The following is a 22,845-nucleotide window of genomic DNA, read 5'->3' as shown; positions in this document are numbered from 1 at the left end:
ACTGTAAGACAACAGCCCTAAGTGGCAGCAGTAGAACTTCTGATACCAAATTTAAATAAAGTATGAAAAAAGTACAGAATAAATGTATGACTCAGAATTTTGGGTTCATCGTAACCAGTTTTCAGACCTCACAGTGACTCCAGAGGTTCTTGGTAAACATTATATCTGATCCTGTTTTGGGACATGAACCTCAGTTCTTGTCTCCATCAGTTGCAGGTGATGAAGTCACATCTGGAAGTTGGATGATGAGCATTCAAAGCCATGTAGTCTGTGAAGGCCTCCAACCAAGCTTCATCACAACGCTGCTGCTGTCGCAGTGGATTTAAGAAAAGCTCATGTTATAAGGTCAGCTCTTGTTTAAGCTTTTTCTACCAATGTTCATGATTTTGTATTTTAAAATGTAATTTGAAACGTTACAATCCTAGCTTTTTGCTGTTATTCTGTCAATATTACATTAAATACATTTTACAGTAATATATTGTTTCTTGGAATACGGTAGTTACTGTAAAATGCAGCAACTGTGGCTAACAGTATTTTACTGTAGAAGGAACATTATTTACAGCCCAGTACTGTAATACTTTTTACAGTAAGTAACTGTTGTTGTAGATTAGAGTAGAGATACTGTAGAGTAACAGTAGCATGCTGGACACTCCAGCTGACAGTATTTGACTGTTATTTAACAGTAACATTTGTTACAGTGTGGGCTCCGACTACACACTGCACATGGGCTCCGACTATACGCTGGAGATGTGGACCAGCTGCAAGTGACACAGACACAAGGACGGAACAGGATGAGACAGACGTCCAACCTGGACCCATTCAACCTGTCAGGGACCACACAGGACCAGCCTGGACCTACCAGGACCTACCAGGACCAGCCAGGACCTACCAGGACCAGCCAGGATGAACCAGGACCTACCAGGACCAGCCAGGACCTACCAGGACCAGCCAGGACATACCAGGACCTACCAGGACCAACCAGGACCATACAGGACCAGCCAGGACGAACCAGGACCTACCAGGACCAGCCAGGACATACCAGGACCAGCCAGGACATACCAGGACCAGCCAGGACATACCAGGACCACACAGGACCAGCCAGGACCAGCCAGGACCTACCAGGACCTACCAGGACCAGCCAGGACAAACCAGGACCTACCAGGACCAGCCAGGACATACCAGGACCAGCCAGGACATACCAGGACCAGCCAGGACGAACCAGGACATACCAGGACCAGCCAGGACATACCAGGACCACACAGGACCAGCCAGGACCTACCAGGACCAGCCAGGACCTACCAGGACCGCACAGGACCAGCCAGGACCTACCAGGACCAGCCAGGACCTACCAAGACCAGCCAGGATCTACCAGGACCTACCAGGACCAGCCAGGACCTACCAGGACCACACAGGACCAGCCAGGACCTACCAGGACCAGCCAGGACCTCCCAGGACCAACCAGGACCAGCCAGGATCTACCAGGACCTACCAGGACCAGCCAGGACCTACCAGCACAACCTAAGACCTACCAGGACCAGCCAGGACCAGCCAGGATCTACCAGGACCTACCAGGACCAACCAGGACCAGACAGGACCTACCAGGACCAGCCAGGACCTACCAGGACCAACCAGGACCAGTCACAACCTATCAGGACCTACCAGGACCAGCCAGGATCTACCAGGACCAATCAGGAGCAGCCAGGACCTACCAGGACCTATCAGGACCAGCCAGGACGTACCAAGACCAGCCAGGACCTACCAGGACCAGCCAGGACCTACCAGGACCAACCAGGACCAGCCAGGACCTACCAGGACCAGCCAGGATCTACGAGGACCTACCAGGACCAGTCACAACCTATCAGGACCTACCAGGACCAGCCAGGACCTACCAGGACCAGTAACAACCTTTCAGGACCAGCCAGGACCAACCAGGACCAGCCTGGACCTACCAGGACCTACCAGGACCAGCCAGGATCTACCAGGACCAGCCAGGACCAGTCAGGACCTACCAGGACCAACCAGGACCAGCCACAACCCATCAGGACCTACCAGGACCAGCCAGGACCTACCAGGACCAGCCAGGACCTACCAGGACCAACAAGGACCAGCCAGGATCAGCCAGGACCAGCCAGTACCAACCAGGACCACCCAGGACCTATCAGGAGCAACCAGGACCAGCCAGGACTAACCAGGACCAGCAAGAACCAGCCAGGACTAACCAGGAGTAACGTTAGCCGCTGGTCCACTGTTAGCCGCTGGTTCGCTATTAGCCGCTGGTCTGCTGTTAGCCCCTGGTCCGCTGTTAGCTGCTGGTCCGCTGTTAGCCCCTGACCCACGGTTTGCCGCTGGTCCTTTTTTATCTGCTGGCCCTCTGTTAGCCGCTGGGCTGCTGTTAGCTGCTGGGCCGCTGTTAGCCGCTGGTCCACTGTTAGCCCCTGGTCCAGCTGGTGGTGGTGATGGTCTGGCCAGCAGTGGTATTAGTCCAGTTAGCAGTGGTATTAGTACAGTTAGCAGGGGCGTTAGCCCAGTTAGCAGTGGTATTAGTCCAGTTGGCAGTGGTATTAGCCCAGTTGGCAGTGGTATTAGCCCATTTGGCAGTGGCATTAGTCCAGTTAGTAGGGGCATTAGCCCAGTTAGCAGTAGTATTAGCCCAGTTGGCAGTGGTATTAATCCAGGTAGCAATGGTATTAGTCCTGGTAGTAGGGGCGTTAGCCCAGTTGGCAGTGGTATTACCCCAGTTGGCAGTGGTCTTAGTCCAGTTAGCAGGGGTATTAGCCCAGTTGGCAGTGGTATTAGTCCAGTTAGCAGTGGTATTAGTCCAGTTAGCAGTGGTATTAGTCCAGTTAGTAGGGGCGTTAGCCCAGTTAGCAGTGGTATTAGCCCAGTTGGCAGTGGTATTAGTCCAGTTAGCAGTGGTATTAGTCCAGTTAGCAGGGGCGTTAGCTCAGTTAGCAGTGTTATTAGCACAGTTGGCAGTGGTATTACCCCAGTTAGCAGTGGTATTACCCCAGTTAGCAGTGGTATTAGTCCAGTTAGCAGTGGTATCAGCCTGGTTAGCAGTAGTATTAGCCCAATTAGCAGGGGGGTTAGCCCAGTTAGCAGTGGTATCAGCCCAGTTGGCAGTGGTATTAGCACAGTTGGCAGTTGTGTTAGTCCAGTTAGCAGTGGTATTAGCACAGTTAGCAGTAGTATTAGCCCAGTTAGCAGTAGTATTAGCCCAATTAGCAGGGGTGTTATCCCAGATAGTTGTGGTATTAGCCCAGTTGGTGGTGGTATTAGCAGAGTTGGCAGTGGTATTAGCCAGGTTAGCAGTAGTATTAGCCCAATAAGCAGGGGTGTTATCCCAGTTAGCAGTGGTATTAGTCCAGTTAGCAGGGGTGTTAGCTCAGTTAGCAGTGGTATTAGCCCAATTATCAGGGGCATTAGCCCAGTTAGCAGTGGTATTAGTCCAGTTAGCTGGAGTGTTAGCTCAGTTAGCAGTGGTATTAGCACAGTTAGTAGTAGTATTAGCACAGTTAGCAGTGGTATTAGCACATTTAGCAGTGCTGAAAGCCTAGCTAGCAGTGGTGGTGGTGTTAGCCCAGCTAGCGCTGAAGAAGCCAGAGGCCCAGGGTTTAGCTCAACATCAGCAGAGGGGACAGGATTGGTCTGTTTGTAGAGACTGGTGGTGTTTACTTAAGTTCCTTAACTTAAGTTCCTTAACTTAAGGAACTTAGGTTAAGTTCCTTAAGTTACATTCTTCCCATAAACCAACAAATGTCGTCCTATCTCTGACCATATGAACCCTGTAGTTTTACTGAATGAACAGTGTAACAGTTTAAGCTAATGAAGGGTCATGTGGGTCAGATACGGGGTCCAGACCTGGGTCCAGACCTGGGTCCAGACCTGGGTCCAGACTTAAACCACAGAGGCTGAATCCAGTTTGTGTTGTTGTTTTTATTTGTGTACGCTCCCCTTCCCCACAATAATCCACAAACACAAGTGTAAATATATTCATTCATATATTCATACATAACAGTGACATAAAAAAGAATCACGATAAACAAGACGTTTAAATATGTCGAATGTCAACCGCATGTCAAAGTTAGAATCATCAACATGCATTCAAATATAAAAATAAATTTCTGATTAAGTTTATATACATTTTTTTTTATAAATATAATAAGTATACAAATGTATTTTTAAAATACAAAGATAAATACAGTCACATTGTGTACATTGTGTACGAAACCAGCAATTACAAACAATTTTTGGATATTTAGCATTCACAAAACACAAATACATTAGAAACGCACCTTTAAAAAGAAAAAAAAAAAAAAAAAGGAAATGCACCTTTAACGACACTGGCAGGTCTTTTTCGTCTCTGTTTCTATTTCAGACATGTCCTGTCTTTTATGTCTTGGTTTTATTTGACACGTCCTGTGTCTTCCAGGGCCCAAACGTCTCCACTCGTATTTGGACTGATGGGATGCTCAGTGGGCGGGGCATAAATCGTCCAATCAGTGCTCTAGCTCTGCCGGACGTCCTGTAACAGTTTGTTGATCTCTGCCACCAGTTCGCTGGCGTCCACCAGCTCGTGGCGGCTGTCGCTGCGTTTTCCCTGAAGGTGGCAGAGCACCGAGTCCAAGTCGTCCTCCTCGTAGTTCTCTGGGATCTCCTCCATGGCGGGGAGCCACTTGGAGGAGGGCCCCGGTAGCGGCGGCGGCGCCGGGGCCAGGGCCAGGGCCGGGGGGGCCTGCACCAGCGTGGGGCTGACCAGGGCTGCCAGCAGGGGGCTGCTGTGGGCTTTGTGGGCGTGGCTGCTGTTCTGGGGGCTGCTTTGGGGGCCTGGGGGCCCTTGTGGCTGCTGCTGCCGCTCTGGGAGCTCAGCTTGGTGCTGGGTTTCAGGGTGTGGTAACTGCCGGCCTGGTGGTGCCCGGACGGGCCCAGACTGCTGCCGGGGTTCTGGAAGTGGGTGTTGGCGGCCCAGGCAGCCACGCCCTGCTGATGGACGGAGGGGTTGGCCTTGCCGGGCAGATGGCCCCTCCTGCGATCCAGAGACCCGGTCATGGGTACCCCCGCCCCCCTCAGACTAGTCCCCCTGTGGTTCTCGTTGACCTGGACGTACGAGTCCAAACCCTGAGGCAACAAACGCTGGAAGACGCTGCTCATCTCTGACAGCAGCGACGTGGTCCCACACAAGTCTTGGTCCATGGTGTCGGCGCCATGGCCCCCCTCGTCCTCGTCCTCGTCCCCATCCTCTCCGGTCACGTCCTTGCCGAAGGTGGAGAAGCTCTGGTTCCTCGTAGGGCAGGCGTCAGTGCAGGGCTGGGGGGTCTTGTCCTGAGACATGTCGGTGGGCTGACCGGCTTCTTCCCCAGGGATGTAGAGGTTACTGCGGTAGTCCGAGGACGAAGAGGCGGGGGAGGCCAGGGGGGGCAGGGGGGGCATCCAGCACTGGTCCGAGTGACCCAGAACCCGGCACTCCTCAGTACAGAACCTCATACCTGCAGGGAGACACAAGAGTCCAGGAGTCAACATTCAACATTCAACACCTATATGTGTCCCCCGGGGGGGGGGGAGATGACAACTGTTTCTGCCGCAGTAGCAATTAAAACAACAACAACAACAACAAACAGCAATGTCAAAACTCGACCCGTTGACATTTTGGATCAAGTCACAGACCTGATTCCAGTTCTTTTCTAAATCATTTGGACCCAAAACCAGCTGCAGATTCTGACCTAGAAAAGGACCAGATCTGTTCTAAAAACAGGGTGGACCTTCTGCTCTGAACACACGTGTTTCTATCAGAACTGAAACTAGAAAAAAATGGACTAATATCCATAAAATAAGGACATGTCCCTGTGTTGAAAATCACTTTTTGCAGTGTAGAATTCCAAACAGTTTCCAGGGTTTCCTTCAGCATGTGAACCCTGGACATGTGGGTGGTGGTTCTGCTGTTCTGGGTCTGGAACCCCTGGGAACCTGTCCTGGTCCTGGTTCTGGTTCTGGGTGGTCAGCCCGGCTCATCAGTGCCTTTTACCCGCTCAGAAGAACCCACTCCTCCTCTAAAACCCCTGCCTTCTTTTCCTTTCAAGTCGCCCTTTTCAATATTAAATCTTCAAAGAGAAAATCTCAGTAGAATAAATTAGAGAACTCCAATATTCAACTTAAAGCCGTCATTAGAGAACTCCAGTATTCAACTTAAAGCTGACATTAGAGCAGTGCGCTGCTGTTATAAATTAGAGAACTCCAATATTCCACTTAGCGCCTTCATTAGCAGTGCGCTGCTGTTCGTTCTGCTGTGGAGGGACTTCATTATGGCCTCATTAACATGAAAGGAACATTTATAATAGATCTGAGAGCAGATGAAGAGTGCATTTGAGTGGAAGGGAAGAAGGAAACAGCGCTGGAGTGGGAGTCCTGATGATGAAAGGCAAAAAAAGGAAAGATAGAATCCAAATGATCTGTGTGAAAAGGAAAACAGAAACTGACAGTCTGTCTGTCCAGTCATGTGACTGATTTACGCATTTATTATGGTCTGAGCGCAACGGAAACTGGACGCATTCAGGATTCAGAAGGACCGGTTCAACTGTTTCAACTAGTTCAACTGTTTCAATTGGTTCAACTGTCACAGTTACTGAGTTTTTCCATCATCTGAACTCAAAGGCTCTAATTGCCCTTACACGGATAAGATTGAATATCTGACTTCAATAAACTGACTTGAATTTGGAATATTGATCTGGACAGATCATTGTTTAGACGGACACTACTGGTCCAAAGTTTTAGAACAGCCCAGTTTGTTCCAGTTTTGTCTGTAAATTCCAGCAGTTCCAGTCCAATGAACAGCTGGAAATGGTCCAAAGGTCAGAGTGAACTGACAGAGGAAAGAGAAAAAAAAAAAAAAAAAAGGTACGGTTAAACAAAACTGAAAAATAATGTTCATTTCAGAATTATACAAAAAGGAGAACAAGAAATGGGTGAACAACTGAAAGCAGTTCTGCAGCTAAAGCCACTGGTGAGACTTCAGAATCAGAAATAGAGGCTTGGCTGGACCATGAAACAGCACCACTGGACTACTGAAGACTGCTGAAGACTAGAATAAGACTGTTGAAGACTACTGAAGACTGGAAGAAGACTACCGAAGACTACTGAAGACTGGAAGAAGACTAGAATAAGACTGTTGAAGACTACTGAAGACTGGAAGAAGACTGGAAGAAAACTACTGAAGACTGGAAGAAGACTACTGAAGAATGGAAGAAGACTACAGAAGATTACTGAAGACTACTGAAGACTGGAAGAAAACTACTGAAGACTGGAAGAAAACTACTGAAGACTGGAAGAAGACTACTGAAGACTACTGAAGACTGGAAGAAGACTACAGAAGATTACTGAAGACTACTGAAGACTGGAAGACTACTAAAGACTACAGAAGACTGAAAAAGACTACCAAAGACAGGAAGAAGACTACTGAAGACTGGAATAAGACAACTGAAGACTGGAAGAAGACAACTGAAAACTACTGAAGACTGGAAGAAGACTACAGAAGACTGGAAGAAGACAACTGAAAACTACTGAAGACTGGAAGAAGACTACTGAAGACTGAACAAAGACTACTGAATACTACTGACGACTGGAAGAAGACTACTAAAGCCTACTGAAGACTGAAAAAGACTACCGAAGACAGGAAGAAGACTACTGAAGACTGGAAGAAGACTACTGAAAACTACTGAAGACTGGAAGAAGACTACTGAAGACTGAACGAAGACTACTGAATACTACTGACGACTGGAAGAAGACTACTGAAGACTACTGTAGACAGGAAGAAGACTACTGAAGACTACTGAAGACTGGAAGACTACTAAAGACTGGAAAAAGACTACCAAAGACAGGAAGAAAACTACTGAAGACTGGGCGAAGACTACTGAAAACTACTGAAGACTGGAAGAAGACTACTCAAGACTGACCAAAGAATACTAAAGACTACTGACGACTGAAAGAAGACTACTGAAGACTGGAAGAAGACTACTGAAGACTGGAAGAAGGGCTTATGGACTGTCACTGTCCTCTGAGCACCCAGGGCGTCCACATCCGACCGTAATGACATGGCTCTGACTAAACACTGGCAGTGGACCCGTGGGTGGGAGGCGACTGAACATCAGGAAGCAGAAAGGTGAGATTCAGGATGTAATTGCGCTCTTCAGGGCTTTCACAAGCACTGTTCGGAGCCTCGACTCCATCGCAACGCTTCGTCACATGGTAATTAAAGGCCTTCTTTTCATCAGAGGAGTACAAGGGGCTCCAAGTTTGAACGGCTGAAAGTGGAGGCTTAAAGGTGGAAGAAGGAGAGCACAGACTAATGAGCACAGCCCCCCCCCTCCACTGACAGATGGGGGGGGTTAGTGATGAGACTGTCTGCCCGTCTGGGTCGGATTTAATTGGGATAGAGCTGGAATTCTGAGTGGAGTGACGGCTGTGTGGGAAGAATGAGGAAAGGGATGGAGATGAAAGAAACTGAACAACCTGGGGGACGTTAGCAAAGACGAACTGAGACGTTACCAAAGACAAACTGAGACGTTAGAAAAGATGAGCTGAGATGTTAGCAAAGACCAGCTGAGACGTTAGCGAAAAGGAACTGAGACGTTAGCAAAGATGAACTGAGATGTTACCAAAGACCAGCTGAGACGTTAGCAAATACGAACTGAGACGATAGCAAAGATGATTTGAGACGTTAGCAAAAACAAACTGAGACGTTAGCAAAGACCAGCTAAGACGTTAGCAAAGACGAACTGAGATGTTAGCAAAGACCAGCAGAGACGTTAGCAAACACCAGCTGAGACATTAGCAAAGATGAACTGAGACATTAGCGAAGACAAGCTGAGACGTTAGCAAAAACAAACTGAGATGTTAGCGAAGATGAGCTGAGACGTTAGCAAAGACAAACTGAGACGTTGGCAAAGACGAACTGAGACGTTAGCAAAGAAAAAAATGAGATGTTAGCAAAGACGAACTGGGAAGTTAGCAAGGATGATTTGAGATGTTACCAAAGACGAACTGAGACGTTAGCAAAGAAAAACTGAGACGTTAGCAAAGACATGCTGAATCGTTAGCAAAGACCAGCTGAGACATTAGCAAAGATGAACTAAGATGTTAGCTAAGACAAGACTGAGGCGTTACAAAAGACCAGCTGAAACGTTAGCAAAGACCAACTGAGACGTTAGCAAAGACCAGCAGAGACGTTAGCAAAGACAAGCTGAGACATTAGCAAAGAAAAACAGTCCAAGTGTGTTGGGGGTAAACAGTCCCTGTGTCCTTCATAAACAGTTCCTGTGTCCTCTATAAACAGTTCCTGTGTCCTCCATAAACAGTCCCTCTGTCCTCCATAAACAGTTCCTGTGTTCTCCATAAACAGTTCATGTGTTTTCCATGAACAGCCCCTGTGTCCTCTATAAACAGTTCCTTTGTCCTCCATAAACAGTCCCTGTGTCCTCTATAAACAGTTCCTGTGTCCTCCATAAACAGTTCCTGTGTCCTCCATAAATACTCCCTGTGTCCTCCATAAACAGTATCTGTGTCCTCCATCAAAAGTTCCTGTGTTCTCTATAAACAGTTTCTGTCCTCCATAAAAAGTTCCTTTGTCCTCCATAAACAGTCCCTGTGTCCTCAATAAACAGTTTCTGTGTCCTACAGAAAAAGTTCCTGTGTTCTCTATAAACAATTCCTGTGTCATCCATAAACAGTCCCTGTGTCCACCATAAACAGTTTATGTGTCCTCCATAAAAAGTCCCTGTGTCATCTATAAACAGTTCCCGTGTCCTCCATAAAAAGTTCCTGTGTCCTCCATAAACAGTTCCTGTGTCCTCTATAAACAGTCTCTGTGTCCTCTATAAACAGTTCCTCAGTTCTCCATAAACAGTTCTTGTGTTTTCCATAAAAAGCCCCTGTGTCCTCTATAAACAGTTCCTTTGTTCTCCATAAACAGTCACTGTGTCCTCCATATATAGTTCCTGTGCCCTCCATAAATAGTTCCTGGGTTCTCTATAAACAGTTCCTGTGTCATCCATAAACAGTCCCTGTGTCCCCCATAAACAGTTTATGTGTCCTCCATAAACAGTCCATGTGTCATCTATAAAAAGTTCCTGTGTTCTCTACAAACAGTCCCTGTGTCCTCCATAAACAGTTCCTGTGTCATCAAAAAAAGTCCTTGTGCCATCTATAAACAGTTCATGTGTCCTCCATAAACAACTCCTGTGCCCTCTATAAACAGTCCCAGAGTCCTCTATAAACATTTCCTTTGTCCTCCATAAGCAGTTCCTGAGTCCTCCATAAAAAGTTCCTGTGTCCTCTATAAAAAGTTCCTGTGTTCTCCATAAACTGTTCCTGTGTTCTCTATAAATGGTTCCTGTGTCATCCATACAAAGTCCCTGTGTCATCCATAAACAGTTCCTGTGTCCTCTATAAACAGTTCCTGTGTCCTCCATAAACAGTCCCTGTGTCCTCTACAAACAGTTCATGTGTCCTCTATAAACAGTCCCTGTATCCTCCATAAATAGTTCCTGTGTCCTCCATAAACAGTCCCTGTGTCCTCTATAAACAGTTCCTGTGTCCTCCATAAAAAGTTTGTGTCCTCTATAAACAGTTCCCGTGTCCTGTATAAACAGTTCCTGTCCTCTATAAGCAGTTCCTGTGTCCCCTATAAATAGTTCCTGTGTCCTCCATAAACTGTTCCTGTGTCCTCCATAAAAAGTTCCTGTGTCATCTATAAACAGTTCCTGTGTCCTCTATTAACAGTTCCTGTGTCATCCATAAACAGTCCCTGTGTCCTCTATAAACAGTTCCTGTGTTCTCCATAAACAGTTCCTGTGTCCTCTATAAACAGTTCCTGTGTCCTCTATCAACAGTTCCTGTGTCCTCTATAAAAAGTTCCTGTGTCCTCCATGAACATTTCCTTTGTCCTCCATAAACAGTTCGTGTGTCCTGCATAAACAGTCCCTGTGTCCTCTATAAACAGTTCCTGTGTCATCCATAAACAGTCCCTGTGCCATCTATAAACAGTTTGTGTGTCCTCCATAAAAAAAGAAATCATGTGTCCTCTATAAATGGTTCCTGTCGTCTATAAGCAGTTCCTGTGTCCTCCATAAACAGTTCCTGTGTCCTCTATAAAGAGTTCCTGTGTTCTCCATAAACAGTTCCTGTGTCCTCTGTATACAGTTCCTGTGTCATCTGTAAACAGTTCCTGTGTCCTCTGTAAACAGTTCCGGTGTTCTCCATAAACAGTTGCTGTGTCCTCTATAAACAGTTCCTGTGTCCTCCATAAAAAGTCCCTGTGTCCTCTATAAACAGCTCCTGTGTCCTCTGTATACAGTTCCTGTGTCCTCCATAAAAAGTTCCTGTGTCCTCTATAAAAAGTTCCTGTGTTCTCCATAAACAGTTCCTGTGTCCTCTATAAACAGTTTCTGTGTCCTCCATAAACAGTTCCTGTGTCCTCTATAAACAGTTCCTGTGTCCTCCATAAACAGTCCCTGTGTCCTCCATAAACAGTTCCTGTGTCCTCCATAAACAGTCCCTGTGTCCTCTATAAACAGTTCCTGTGTCATCCATAAACAGTTCTTGTGTCCTCCATAAACAGTTCCTGTGTCCTCCATAAACAGTTCCAGTGTCATCCAAAAACAGTTCCTGTGTCTTCTATAAAGAGTTCCTGTGTCATCCATAAACAGTCCGTGTCCTCCATAAACAGTTCCTGTGTCCTCCATAAAAAGTCCCTGTTTCATCTATAAACAGCTCCCATGTCCTCCATAAAAAGTTCCTGTGTCCTCCATAAAAAGTTCCTGTGTCCTCTATAAAAAGTCTATGTGTCCTCTACAAACAGTTTCTCAGTTCTCCATAAACAGTTCATGTGTTTTCCATAAAAAGCCCGTGTCCTCTATAAACAGTTCCTTTGTCCTCCATAAAAAGTCACTGTGTCCTCCATAAACAGTCCCTGTGTCCTCCATAAACAGTCCCTGTGTCCTCCATAAACAGTTCCTGTGTCCTCCATAAACAGTTCCTGTGTCCTCCATAAACAGTCCCTGTGTCCTCCATAAAAAGTTTCTGTTTCCTCCATAAATAGTTCCTGTGTTCTCTATAAACCGTTCCCGTGTCATCCATAAACAGTCCCTGTATCCTCCATAAACAGTCCCTGTGTCATCTATAAACAGTTCCTGTGTCCTCCATAAAAAGTTCCTGTGTCCTCCATAAACAGTTCCTGTGTCCTCTATAAAAAGTCTCTGTGTCCTCTATAAACAGTTCCTCAGTTCTCCATAAACAGTTCATGTGTTTTCCATAAAAAGCCCCTGTGTCCTCTATAAACAGTTCCTTTGTCCTCCATAAACAGTCCCTGTGTCCTCCATAAACAGTCCCTGTGTCCTCCATAAACAGTTCCTGTGTCCTCCATAAAAAGTCCCTGTGTCCTCCATAAAAAGTTTCTGTGTCCTCCATAAATAGTTCCTGTGTTCTCTATAAACAGTTCCTGTGTCATCCATAAACAGTCCCTGTGTGCCCCATAAACAGTTTATGTGTCCTCCATAAACAGTCCCTGTGTCATCTATAAAAATTTCCTGTGTCCTCTATAAACAGTTCCTGTGTCCTCCATAAACAGTTCCTGTGTCATCCATAAACAGTCCCTGTGTCATCTATAAACAGTTCATGTGTCCTCCATAAACAACTCCTGTGTCCTCTATAAACAGTCCCTGAGTCCTCTATAAACAGTTCCTTTGTCCTCTGTAAGCAGTTCCTGTGTCCTCCATAAACAGTTCTTGTGTCCTGTATAAACAGTTCCTGTGTTCTCCATAAACTGTTCCTGTGTTCTCTATAAACAGTTCCTGTGTCCTCCATAAACAGTTCCTGTGTCCTCCATAAACAGTTCCTGTGTCCTCCATAAACAGTCCCTGTGTCCTCCATAAAAAGTTTCTGTTTCCTCCATAAATAGTTCCTGTGTTCTCTATAAACCGTTCCTGTGTCATCCATAAACAGTCCCTGTATCCTCCATAAACAGTCCCTGTGTCATCTATAAACAGTTCCTTTGTCCTCCATAAAAAGTTCCTGTGTCCTCCATAAACAGTTCCTGTGTCCTCTATAAAAAGTCTCTGTGTCCTCTATAAACAGTTCCTCAGTTCTCCATAAACAGTTCATGTGTTTTCCATAAAAAGCCCCTGTGTCCTCTATAAACAGTTCCTTTGTCCTCCATAAACAGTCACTGTGTCCTCCATAAACAGTCCCTGTGTCCTCCATAAACAGTCCCTGTGTCCTCCATAAACAGTTCCTGTGTCCTCCATAAACAGTCCCTGTGTCCTCCATAAAAAGTTTCTGTGTCCTCCATAAATAGTTCCTGTGTTCTCTATAAACAGTTCCTGTGTCATCCATAAACAGTCCCTGTGTGCCCCATAAACAGTTTATGTGTCCTCCATAAACAGTCCCTGTGTCATCTATAAAAATTTCCTGTGTCCTCTATAAACAGTTCCTGTGTCCTCCATAAACAGTTCCTGTGTCATCCATAAACAGTCCCTGTGTCATCTATAAACAGTTCATGTGTCCTCCATAAACAACTCCTGTGTCCTCTATAAACAGTCCCTGAGTCCTCTATAAACAGTTCCTTTGTCCTCTGTAAGCAGTTCCTGTGTCCTCCATAAACAGTTCTTGTGTCCTGTATAAACAGTTCCTGTGTTCTCCATAAACTGTTCCTGTGTTCTCTATAAACAGTTCCTGTGTCATCCATAAAAAGTCCCTGTGTCATCCATAAACAGTTCCTGTGTCCTTTATAACCAGTTCCTGTGTCCTCCACAAATAGTCCCTGTGTCCTCTACAAACAGTTCCTGTGTCCTCTATAAACAGTCCCTGTTTCCTCCATAAATAGTTACTGTGTCCTCCATAAACAGTTAATGTGTCCTCCATAAACAGTCCCTGTGTCCTCTATAAACAGTCCCTGTATCCTCCATAAACATTTCCTGTGTCCTCTATAAACAGTTCGTGTGTCCTCCATTAACAGTCCCTGTTTCCTCTATAAACTCTTCCTGTGTCATCCATAAATAGTCCCTGTGTCATCTATAAACAGTTTGTGTGTCCTCCATAAACAATTCATGTGTCCTCTATAAATAGTCCCTGAGTCCTCTATAAACAGTTCCTGTCCTCTATAAGCAGTTCCTGTGTCCTCCATAAACAGTTCCTGTGTTCTCCATAAACAGTTCCTGTGTCCTCTATAAAAAGTTCATGTGTTAACCATAAACAGCTCCTGTGTCCTCTGTATACAGTTCCTGTGTCCTCCATAAACAGTTCCTGTGTCCTCCATTAACAGTTCCTATGTTCTCCATAAACAGTTCCTGTGTCCTCTATAAACAGTTCCTGTGTCCTCTATAAAAAGTTCCTGTGTTCTCCATAAACAGTTCTTGTGTCCTCTATAAACAGCTCCTGTGTCCTCTGTATACAGTTCCTATGCCCTCCATAAACAGTTCCTGTGTCCTCTATAAACAGTTCCTGTGTTCTCCATAAACAGTTCCTGTGTCCTCTGTAAATTGTTCCTGTGTCCTCTGTAAACAGTTCCGGTGTTCTCCATAAACAGTTCCTGTGTTCTCTATAAACAGTTCCTGTGTCCTCCATAAACAGTCCCTGTGTCCTCTATAAAAAGCTCCTGTGTCCTCTGTAAACAATTCCTGTGTCCTCTATAAACAGTTCCTATGTTCTCCATAAACAGTTCCTGTGTCCTCCATAAACAGTTCCTGTTATCTCTATAAACAATTCCTGTGTCATCCATAAACAGTCCCTGTGTCCCCCATAAACAGTTCCTTTGTCATCCATAAACAGTCCCTGTGTCCTCTATAAACAGTTCCTGTGTCCTCCATAAACAGTTCCTGTGTCATCCATAAACAGTTCCTGTGTCATCCATAAACAGTTCTTGTGTCCTCCATAAACAGTTCCTGTGTCCTCCTTAAACAGTTCCTGTGTCATCTATAAACAGTTCCTGTGTCCTCTATAAACACTCCCTGTGTCCTCCATAAACACTATCTGTATCCTCCATAAAAAGTTCCTGTGTTCTCTATAAACAGTTTCTGTGTCCTCCATAAAAAGTTCCTGTGTCCTCCATAAACAGTTCCTGTTTTCTCTATAAAAAAATTCCTGTGTCATCCATAAACAGTCCCTGTGTCCTCTATAAAAAGTCTCTGTGTCCTCTATAAACAGTTCCTGTGTCCTCCATAAAAAGTTCCTGTGTCCTCCATAAACAGTTCCTGTGTCCTCTATAAAAAGTCTCTATGTCCGCTATAAACAGTTCCTCAGTTCTCCATAAACATTTCATGTGTTTTCCATAAAAAGCCCCTGTGTCCTCTATAAACAATTCCTTTGTCCTCCATAAACAGTCACTGTGTCCTCCATAAACAGTTCCTGTGTCCTCCATAGAAAGTCCCTGTGTCATCTATAAACAGTTCCCTTGTCCTCCATAAAAAGTTCCTGTGTCCTCCATAAACAGTTCCTGTGTCCTCTATAAAAAGTCTCTGTGTCCTCTATAAACAGTTCCTCAGTTCTCCATAAACAGTTCATGTGTTTTCCATAAAAAGCCCCTGTGTCCTCTATAAACAGTTCCTTTGTCCTCCATAAACAGTCCCTGTGTCCTCCATAAACAGTTCCTGTGTCCTCCATAAACAGTCCCTGTGTCCTCCATAAAAAGTTTCTGTCCTCCATAAATAGTTCCTGTGTTCTCTATAAACAGTTCCTGTGTCATCCATAAACAGTCCTTGTGTCCCCCATAAACAGTTTATGTGTCCTCCATAAACAGTCCCTGTGTCATCTATAAACAGTTCCTGTGTCCTCCATAAACAGTTCCTGTGTCCTCTATAAAAAGTCTCTGTGTCCTCTATAAACAGTTCCTCAGTTCTCCATAAACAGTTCATGTGTTTTCCATAAAAAGCCCGTGTCCTCTATAAACAGTTCTTGTGTCATCCTTAAACAGTCCCTGTGACATCTATGAACAGTTCCTGTGTCCTCCATAAACAGTTCCTGTGTCCTCTATAAACAGTTCCTGTGTCCTTCATAAACAGTTCCTGTGTCCTATATAAACAGTTCCTGTGTCCTCCATGAACAGTTCCTGTGTCCTCTATAAACAATTCTTGTGTCATCCATCAACAGTTCCTTTGTCCTCCATAAACAGTTCCTGTGTCCTCCATAAACAGTTCCTGTGTCCTCTATAAACAGTTCCTGTGTCCTCTATAAACAGTCCCTGTGTCCTCTATAAACAGTTCCTGTGTCCTCCATAAACAGTCCCTGTGTCCTCTATAAACAGTTCTTGTGTCCTCCATAAAAAGTCCCTGTGTCCTCCATAAACAGTCCCTGTGTCCTCCATAAACAGTTCCTGTGTCCTCTATAAACAGTCCCTTTGTGCTCTATAAACAGTCCCTGTGTCCTCCATAAACAGTCCCTGTGTCATCTATAAACAGTTCCTGTGTCCTCCATAAACAGTTCCTGTGTCCTCTATAAACAGTTCCTGTGTCCTTCATAAACAGTTCCTGTGTTCTATATAAACAGTTCCTGTGTCCTCCATGAACAGTTCCTGTGTCCTCTATAAACAATTCTTGTGTCATCCATAAACAGTTCCTTTGTCCTCCATAAACAGTTCCTGTGTCCTCCATAAACAGTTCCTGTGTCCTCTATAAACAGTCCCTGTGTCCTCTATAAACAGTTCCTGTGTCCTCCATAAACAGTTCCTGTGTCCTCTATAAACAGTTCCTGTGTCCTCTATAAACAGTTCCTGTGTCCTCTATAAACAGTTCCTGTGTCCTCCATAAACAGTTCCTGTGTCCTCTATAAACAGTTCCTGTGTCCTCTATAAACAGTCCCTGTGTCCTCTATAAACAGTTCCTGTGTCCTCCATAAACAGTTCCTGTGTCCTCCATAAACAGTCCCTGTGTCCTCTATAAACAGTTCTTGTGTCCTCCATAAACAGTTCCTGTGTCCTCCATAAACAGTTCCTGTGTCCTCTATAAACAGTTCCTGTGTCCTCTATAAACAGTCCCTGTGTCCTCTATAAACAGTTCCTGTGTCCTCCATAAACAGTTCCTGTGTCCTCTATAAACAGTTCCTGTGTCCTCTATAAACAGTTCCTGTGTCCTCTATAAACAGTTCCTGTGTCCTCCATAAACAGTTCCTGTGTCCTCTATAAACAGTTCCTGTGTCCTCTATAAACAGTCCCTGTGTCCTCTATAAACAGTTCCTGTGTCCTCCATAAACAGTCCCTGTGTCCTCTATAAACAGTTCTTGTGTCCTCCATAAAAAGTCCCTGTGTCCTCCATAAACAGTCCCTATTTCCTCCATAAACAGTTCCTGTGTCCTCTATAAACAGTCCCTTTGTGCTCTATAAACAGTCCCTGTGTCCTCCATAAACAGTCCCTGTGTCCTCTATAAACAGTTCCTGTGTCCTCTATAAACAGTCCCTTTGTGCTCTATAAACAGTTCCTGTGTCCTCCATAAACAGTCCCTGTGTGCTTTATAAACAGTTCTTGTGTCATCCATAAACAGTCCCATATGACACTTGGAATTTCGCGCATGCATCCCTTCAACAAAAACATCCTTCCGTCAACACAACAGTCCACAGATTGTATGAGTGCAGTAAGTCGCAGATCTAAAGAAATAATTGGAGACATTCAGATTTGACAAAATTACTGACAAAAGTCGACAAATCACCTTTAAAAAACTGACTGCGTGTCACCATGGAAAAATCAGAGACTATGCTAAGCTAAGCTAACAGAAGGGCTAAGCTAAGCTAACAGAAGGGCTAAGATAACAGAAGGGCTAAGCTAAACTAACAGAAGGGCTAAGCTAACAGAAGGGCTAAGCTAAGCTAACAGAAGGGCTAAGCTAACAGAAGGGCTAAGCTAAACTAACAGAAGGGCTAAGCTAACAGAAGGGCTAAGCTAAGCTAACAGAAGGGCTAAGCTAACAGATGGGCTCCCAGAACCCAATAAATGTTTGTCATGTAAACTTTCATTCGGGTTTAACATTTCCATGGAAACAGAACACAAAGTACTTTAGGTCCAGATTAATATCTTCTGGAAAAATTAATCAGATTTAAAAAAAACATCATGGAACTGTAGTCGGTAACAGCTGTTTGAAGCTGGTCCTAGATTCCTCAGTGAACTGGATGAATCTGATTAATGTGAAAACTGAAGACAGGCTTCTGCTGTTTGAGGTGTGGGCGACAGTGGGATGTGTGACAGTGGGATGGGTTGGTGCATGGGGGGGGGGGGGGGGGGTGTACCTGCATGCGTTCTGTGCTGACCCTCAGGGGCACGTATCTCAGAAAAGCCCTCACCCAGGAGCCGGTCCATGGGGGACTCCCTGCCGGCCTCGTAGTCACTGTCCCCGGCCTCGCTGTCCCCACGTCCACTGTCCTTCAGGCTGAACTTATCCATGTCATTAAGAGCGTACCTGCACACACACACATATACACACACACATATACACACACACACACATACACATGTGCACACACACACATACACACATATGCACACACATACACACACACACGTGCACACACATACACACACACACACACACACACATATATATACACACACAGACATGCGCACACACACACACACACATACACACACAAAATAATGCTATCAGACAGTTTCAGGTTTCAGCGCTGGTGCTACTGGATCATCAGGTTTCAGTTTCTGTGCAGCAGAAGGTTTAACATACAATTATGCAAATAAGAGGAAACCCAGCATTTAGACCGAACCACTAATCTACTGGAAGGGAATCAAACGGATTATCTGAAAAACAGAAACAAGAAGTGATGTGACATTAGAATACTGAGGATTTGGGTTCCTGGATGTTTGGTACTGGGGGGTGTTGTGTTTTTGGTTCCTGGTTGTTTGGTACTGGGGGGTGTTGTGTTTTTGGTTCCTGGATGTTTGGGACTGGGGGGTGTTGTGTTTTTGGTTCCTGGTTGTTTGGTACTGGGGGGTGTTGTGTTTTGGTTCCTGGATGTTTGGTACTGGGGGGTGTTGTGTTTTTGGTTCCTGGATGTTTGGTACTGGGGGGTGTTGTGTTTTTGGTTCCTGGTTGTTTGGTACTGGGGGGTGTTGTGTTTTTGGTTCCTGGTTGTTTGGTACTGGGGGGTGTTGTGTTTTTGGTTCCTGGTTGTTTGGTACTGGGGGGTGTTGTGTTTTTGGTTCCTGGATGTTTGGTACTGGGGGGTGTTGTGTTTTTGGTTCCTGGATGTTTGGTACTGGGGGGTGTTGTGTTTTTGGTTCCTGGATGTTTGGGACTGGGGGGTGTTGTGTTTTTGGTTCCTGGTTGTTTGGTACTGGGGGGTGTTGTGTTTTTGGTTCCTGGATGTTTGGTACTGGGGGGTGTTGTGTTTTTGGTTCCTGGTTGTTTGGTACTGGGGTGTGTGGTTGCTGCTGGTTTACCTGTAGCTGCGGGTGTATTTGTTGCCTCTGAAGCTGGGTCGTGGCTGGTACTGGCCCTGATGGAGCATGGACAGAAGCTGTGAGACTTGCTACAATCCCCCAGAGAACGAACAAGACAAAACAGGAAAAGGAAGAAAGACAAAAATAAAAGGAAAAAATGAAGAGGGGGAAATGAATGGAGTCAAACAAGCAAGGCCACAAGACAATGTAGAAGGGTGGGTGGGGTGGGTGGGGGTGGTGGCATGATTTTGGGACTTTCTCCTGAAGGTGATGGTCAACGAAAATATGACACGAAGGGCTGAGTTTAACGGAATATCCGAACAAATCCTGAATATCTGACAAAAGTCCATGGATAAGGCTTCATTATGAACAAACGACAAGTGAGTCATGAGAAAAATACTACGAATAACCACAGAAACATAAATATGAGAACTACCTGAACCATACGGTTAAGAACAGGAGTCCTCTGGTCTTACCTCAACAGGAGGCGTGGCATGGGCCAGCTCCAGTGCAAAGTTCTCTTGGACGTGACTGGAGGAGATGGTGACCAGGCTGTTGAGGGACTGGCGGCTGTGGTGGCTCTGGCGGCTGCCCAGGGTTCCTCTGTCAGGGGTGGGGGAGGCCGAGGGGGAGCGGGGGTGGTGCCGGACCGGCAGAGTCCCGTTGACCGTAGGCACAAGTGTGATGTCGGCCTTGTGGATCTGCCGGGCCGGCTTCTTGGGGTGGTTCTGGTAGCTGTTCTCGGCCACTCGGCAGTTGTAGTTGTGTCGGGGGTCTTTCTTCTCCCGGTTGCAGCGGGCTGTGGCGAACATGACCATGATGATGAGCAGCAGCGCACAAACGGCGCACAGGGAGATGATGACGATGAGGGACAGGTCGAGCGGGGCCTGGCTGGAGCCGGTGGGGTACAGAGGGGGGAGGACGTCCATGTTCTCCTGCAGCGACAGCCGGAGCACGGCCCCGGCGCTCAGCCGGCTGCTGCCTCGGTCCTGCACTTCCACCCTGAGCTCCATCAGATCCTTGGGAGCCTGCTCCAGACTGGAGTTGGTTCTGAGCTCACAACGCCGGGCGTCCATCACAAACAGGCCGTCCTCGTTGCCAGCAACAATGGCACAACTCACCTCCCCATTAGCTCCGGCGTCACGGTCCGTGACCTTCAGTGCAGTGATCAGCTGACCCGGGGAGGCGTATTTCCACACCGGAAGCTCCACAGTGTGATTCCGGAGGGAGGGGGAGTGGATGATGGGGGGGTTGTCATTTTCATCCAAGACGGTGAGCAGGACCGTGGCGTTGGCTGAAAGGGCGGGGTTTCCCCCATCACGTGCCTGAACAGTGAACACGATCCTGCTGACATCTTCGTGATCGAAGCTGCGCAGGGCGTAGATGGCTCCGTTGGAGGGGTCGATGGTTACGTAGGTGGATACGGGGCTCCCCTGGAGGATGGCGTCTATGATGGTGTAGGTGACCTGGCCGTTGGTGCCCAAATCTGGATCTGAGGCCACTACGGTCATCAGGTAGGCTCCGGGGGAGTTGTTCTCGGATTTAAAAACTTCGTAACGGCTTTTCTCGAAGTGTGGCGGATTGTCGTTTTCGTCCAGCACCTGCACCGTGAAGTGTTTGATGGTGGACAGACTCGGGGAGCCCCTGTCCTCGGCGATAACGGTCAGGCTGTACTCCGACCTCTTCTCGCGGTCCAGTGAGACGTTTGTGAGGATCATGTAGTTCTTCTCGTAGGTCTTCTGCAGCCTGAAGTGGCCGTGGCCATGCAGCCGGCACGCCACCTCGCCGTTGAGCCCGGCGTCGCTGTCGTCGACACGCACCAGCGCTATGAAGGTGTCCACAGGCGCCCCCTCCGAAATGTAGGCCACCTCCTCTTTGCCCGGAGTCATCAGATTGACGTTAATCTCCGGTTTGTTGTCGTTGACGTCCACCACTTTCACCACTATCTTACACAGTCCAGGGATGGAGTTGGGACCCAGGTCCTGGGCCTGGACGTCCAGCTCATAGGACACGGTGCTTTCATAGTCCACTTTTTTAATCAGAGTAATGTGGCCGTTTTCAGGGTTGATCTTAAATGTTTCCAGGATCTTTGGGGACACGTGACTGCTGAAGGAGTAGACGATCTTCCCATTGGTGCCCTCATCCGGATCTGTGGCGTTCAGGTCAATAATTAAAGTTCCCAGAGGGCAGTTTTCCAGCAGGTTGATGACGTAAGCCTGTTCATCGAAGACCGGGCTGTTGTCATTGGAGTCCGAAATGCTGATCTTCAGTAAGGTGGAGCCGGATTTAGGAGGGACGCCATTATCTGAGGCCGTCAGCTGCAGCTGGTAACTGGACTGGGACTCCCGGTCCAGGTCCCGCATGACCACCAGCTCCGCGTACTTGGCCCCGTCCGTCCTGGTCCGAACTTCGATCTTGAAGAAGTTGTTCGGCGTCAGGGAGTAAGTGTGCAGCGAGTTCTCCCCCACGTCCGCATCCACGGCGCCGTCCAGGGGCACGCGCGTCCCCACGGATGCGCTCTCGGAGATCTCGATGGGGACGATGGCGCGGGAGAAGTGCGGGGAGTTGTCGTTGATGTCCAGCACCTCCACCTCCACGTGGAACAGCTGCAGGTACTCCGTGGGCAGAGTCACCACGTCGAACTCGATGGAACAGTTGAAATTCTTTTCACACAGCTTTTCGCGGTCGATTTTGGTTCCGATGCTGATCTCCCCGTCCTCCTCCCGGACCGACAGGAACGGCGTGCTCCCCCTTTGCATGGCGCGGAACCGAAAAGTCAGGGAGGGGGGCAGTTTGGACAGAACCCCCGCCACGTCCTCCTTCAGCCGCGCAATAACAGTGCCCACCTTCTGCTCCTCATAAACTTTGTACTTCAGAGTCTTGGCTTGGCCTCCGCGGATGAGGAGCAGCAGGAGGAGGTGCAGGAGGAGGTGCGGGAGGAGCGCATTCCCTTTGGGTTGGATCATTTTGGATCCGGATTCCGCGACAGGATCCACAGACGGAAAAAGAGTGGGGGGGGGGTGCGTCCTCAGAAATGGTCCATGCTGAATTTAATCCTGATCCTGGACCGAAGGACAAACACATGAAAGGGGAAATGTGTCCGGGTCCAGTCCGGGTCCAGGTCCAGGTTCGGGTCCAGTCCGGGTCCGGTCCGGGTGGGAGTCCTCGTAGACGGATCTGTTGCACAGATCCACGTCCGCCCGACACGAGCTGTGTGCGCGTGAATGAGTGAGAGTGGATGTGTGCGCGAGGAAAAGGAGGCGGGGAGAGAGAAAGAGAGAGAGAGAGAGAGAGGGAGAGAGGGAGAGAGAGAGGGAGAGGGAGAGAGGGGGGGGGGGGGGGGGGGGGCAGCTTTCTCCCACCGTCTGTGACTGAAGGGGAGGGGGGGTGTCTGCTGTCGCCGCCCCGCACACAAACCGCGTCT

General features: G+C 47.2%; 1 protein-coding gene across 1 annotated transcript; it reads right to left on the bottom strand.

Moving 5' to 3' along the window:
- Window positions 1–3,920: 3,920 nt before the first annotated feature.
- LOC115416037 (protocadherin-18-like) lies at window positions 3,921–22,628 on the bottom strand. Its single transcript, XM_030129738.1, is given in 5 exon segments — window positions 3,921–4,818; window positions 4,821–5,486; window positions 18,257–18,426; window positions 19,422–19,477; window positions 19,898–22,628. Coding segments are annotated over 5 exon segments (3,693 nt in total). The 5' UTR covers window positions 22,388–22,628; the 3' UTR covers window positions 3,921–4,507.
- Window positions 22,629–22,845: the final 217 nt, after the last annotated feature.

Source organism: Sphaeramia orbicularis, unplaced genomic scaffold (genome assembly GCF_902148855.1).
Source record: "Sphaeramia orbicularis unplaced genomic scaffold, fSphaOr1.1, whole genome shotgun sequence".
NCBI lineage: Eukaryota > Metazoa > Chordata > Actinopteri > Kurtiformes > Apogonidae > Sphaeramia > Sphaeramia orbicularis.
The sequence above is the reverse complement of the archived record's forward strand: the minus strand, read 5'-3'. Positions and strand labels throughout refer to the sequence as shown.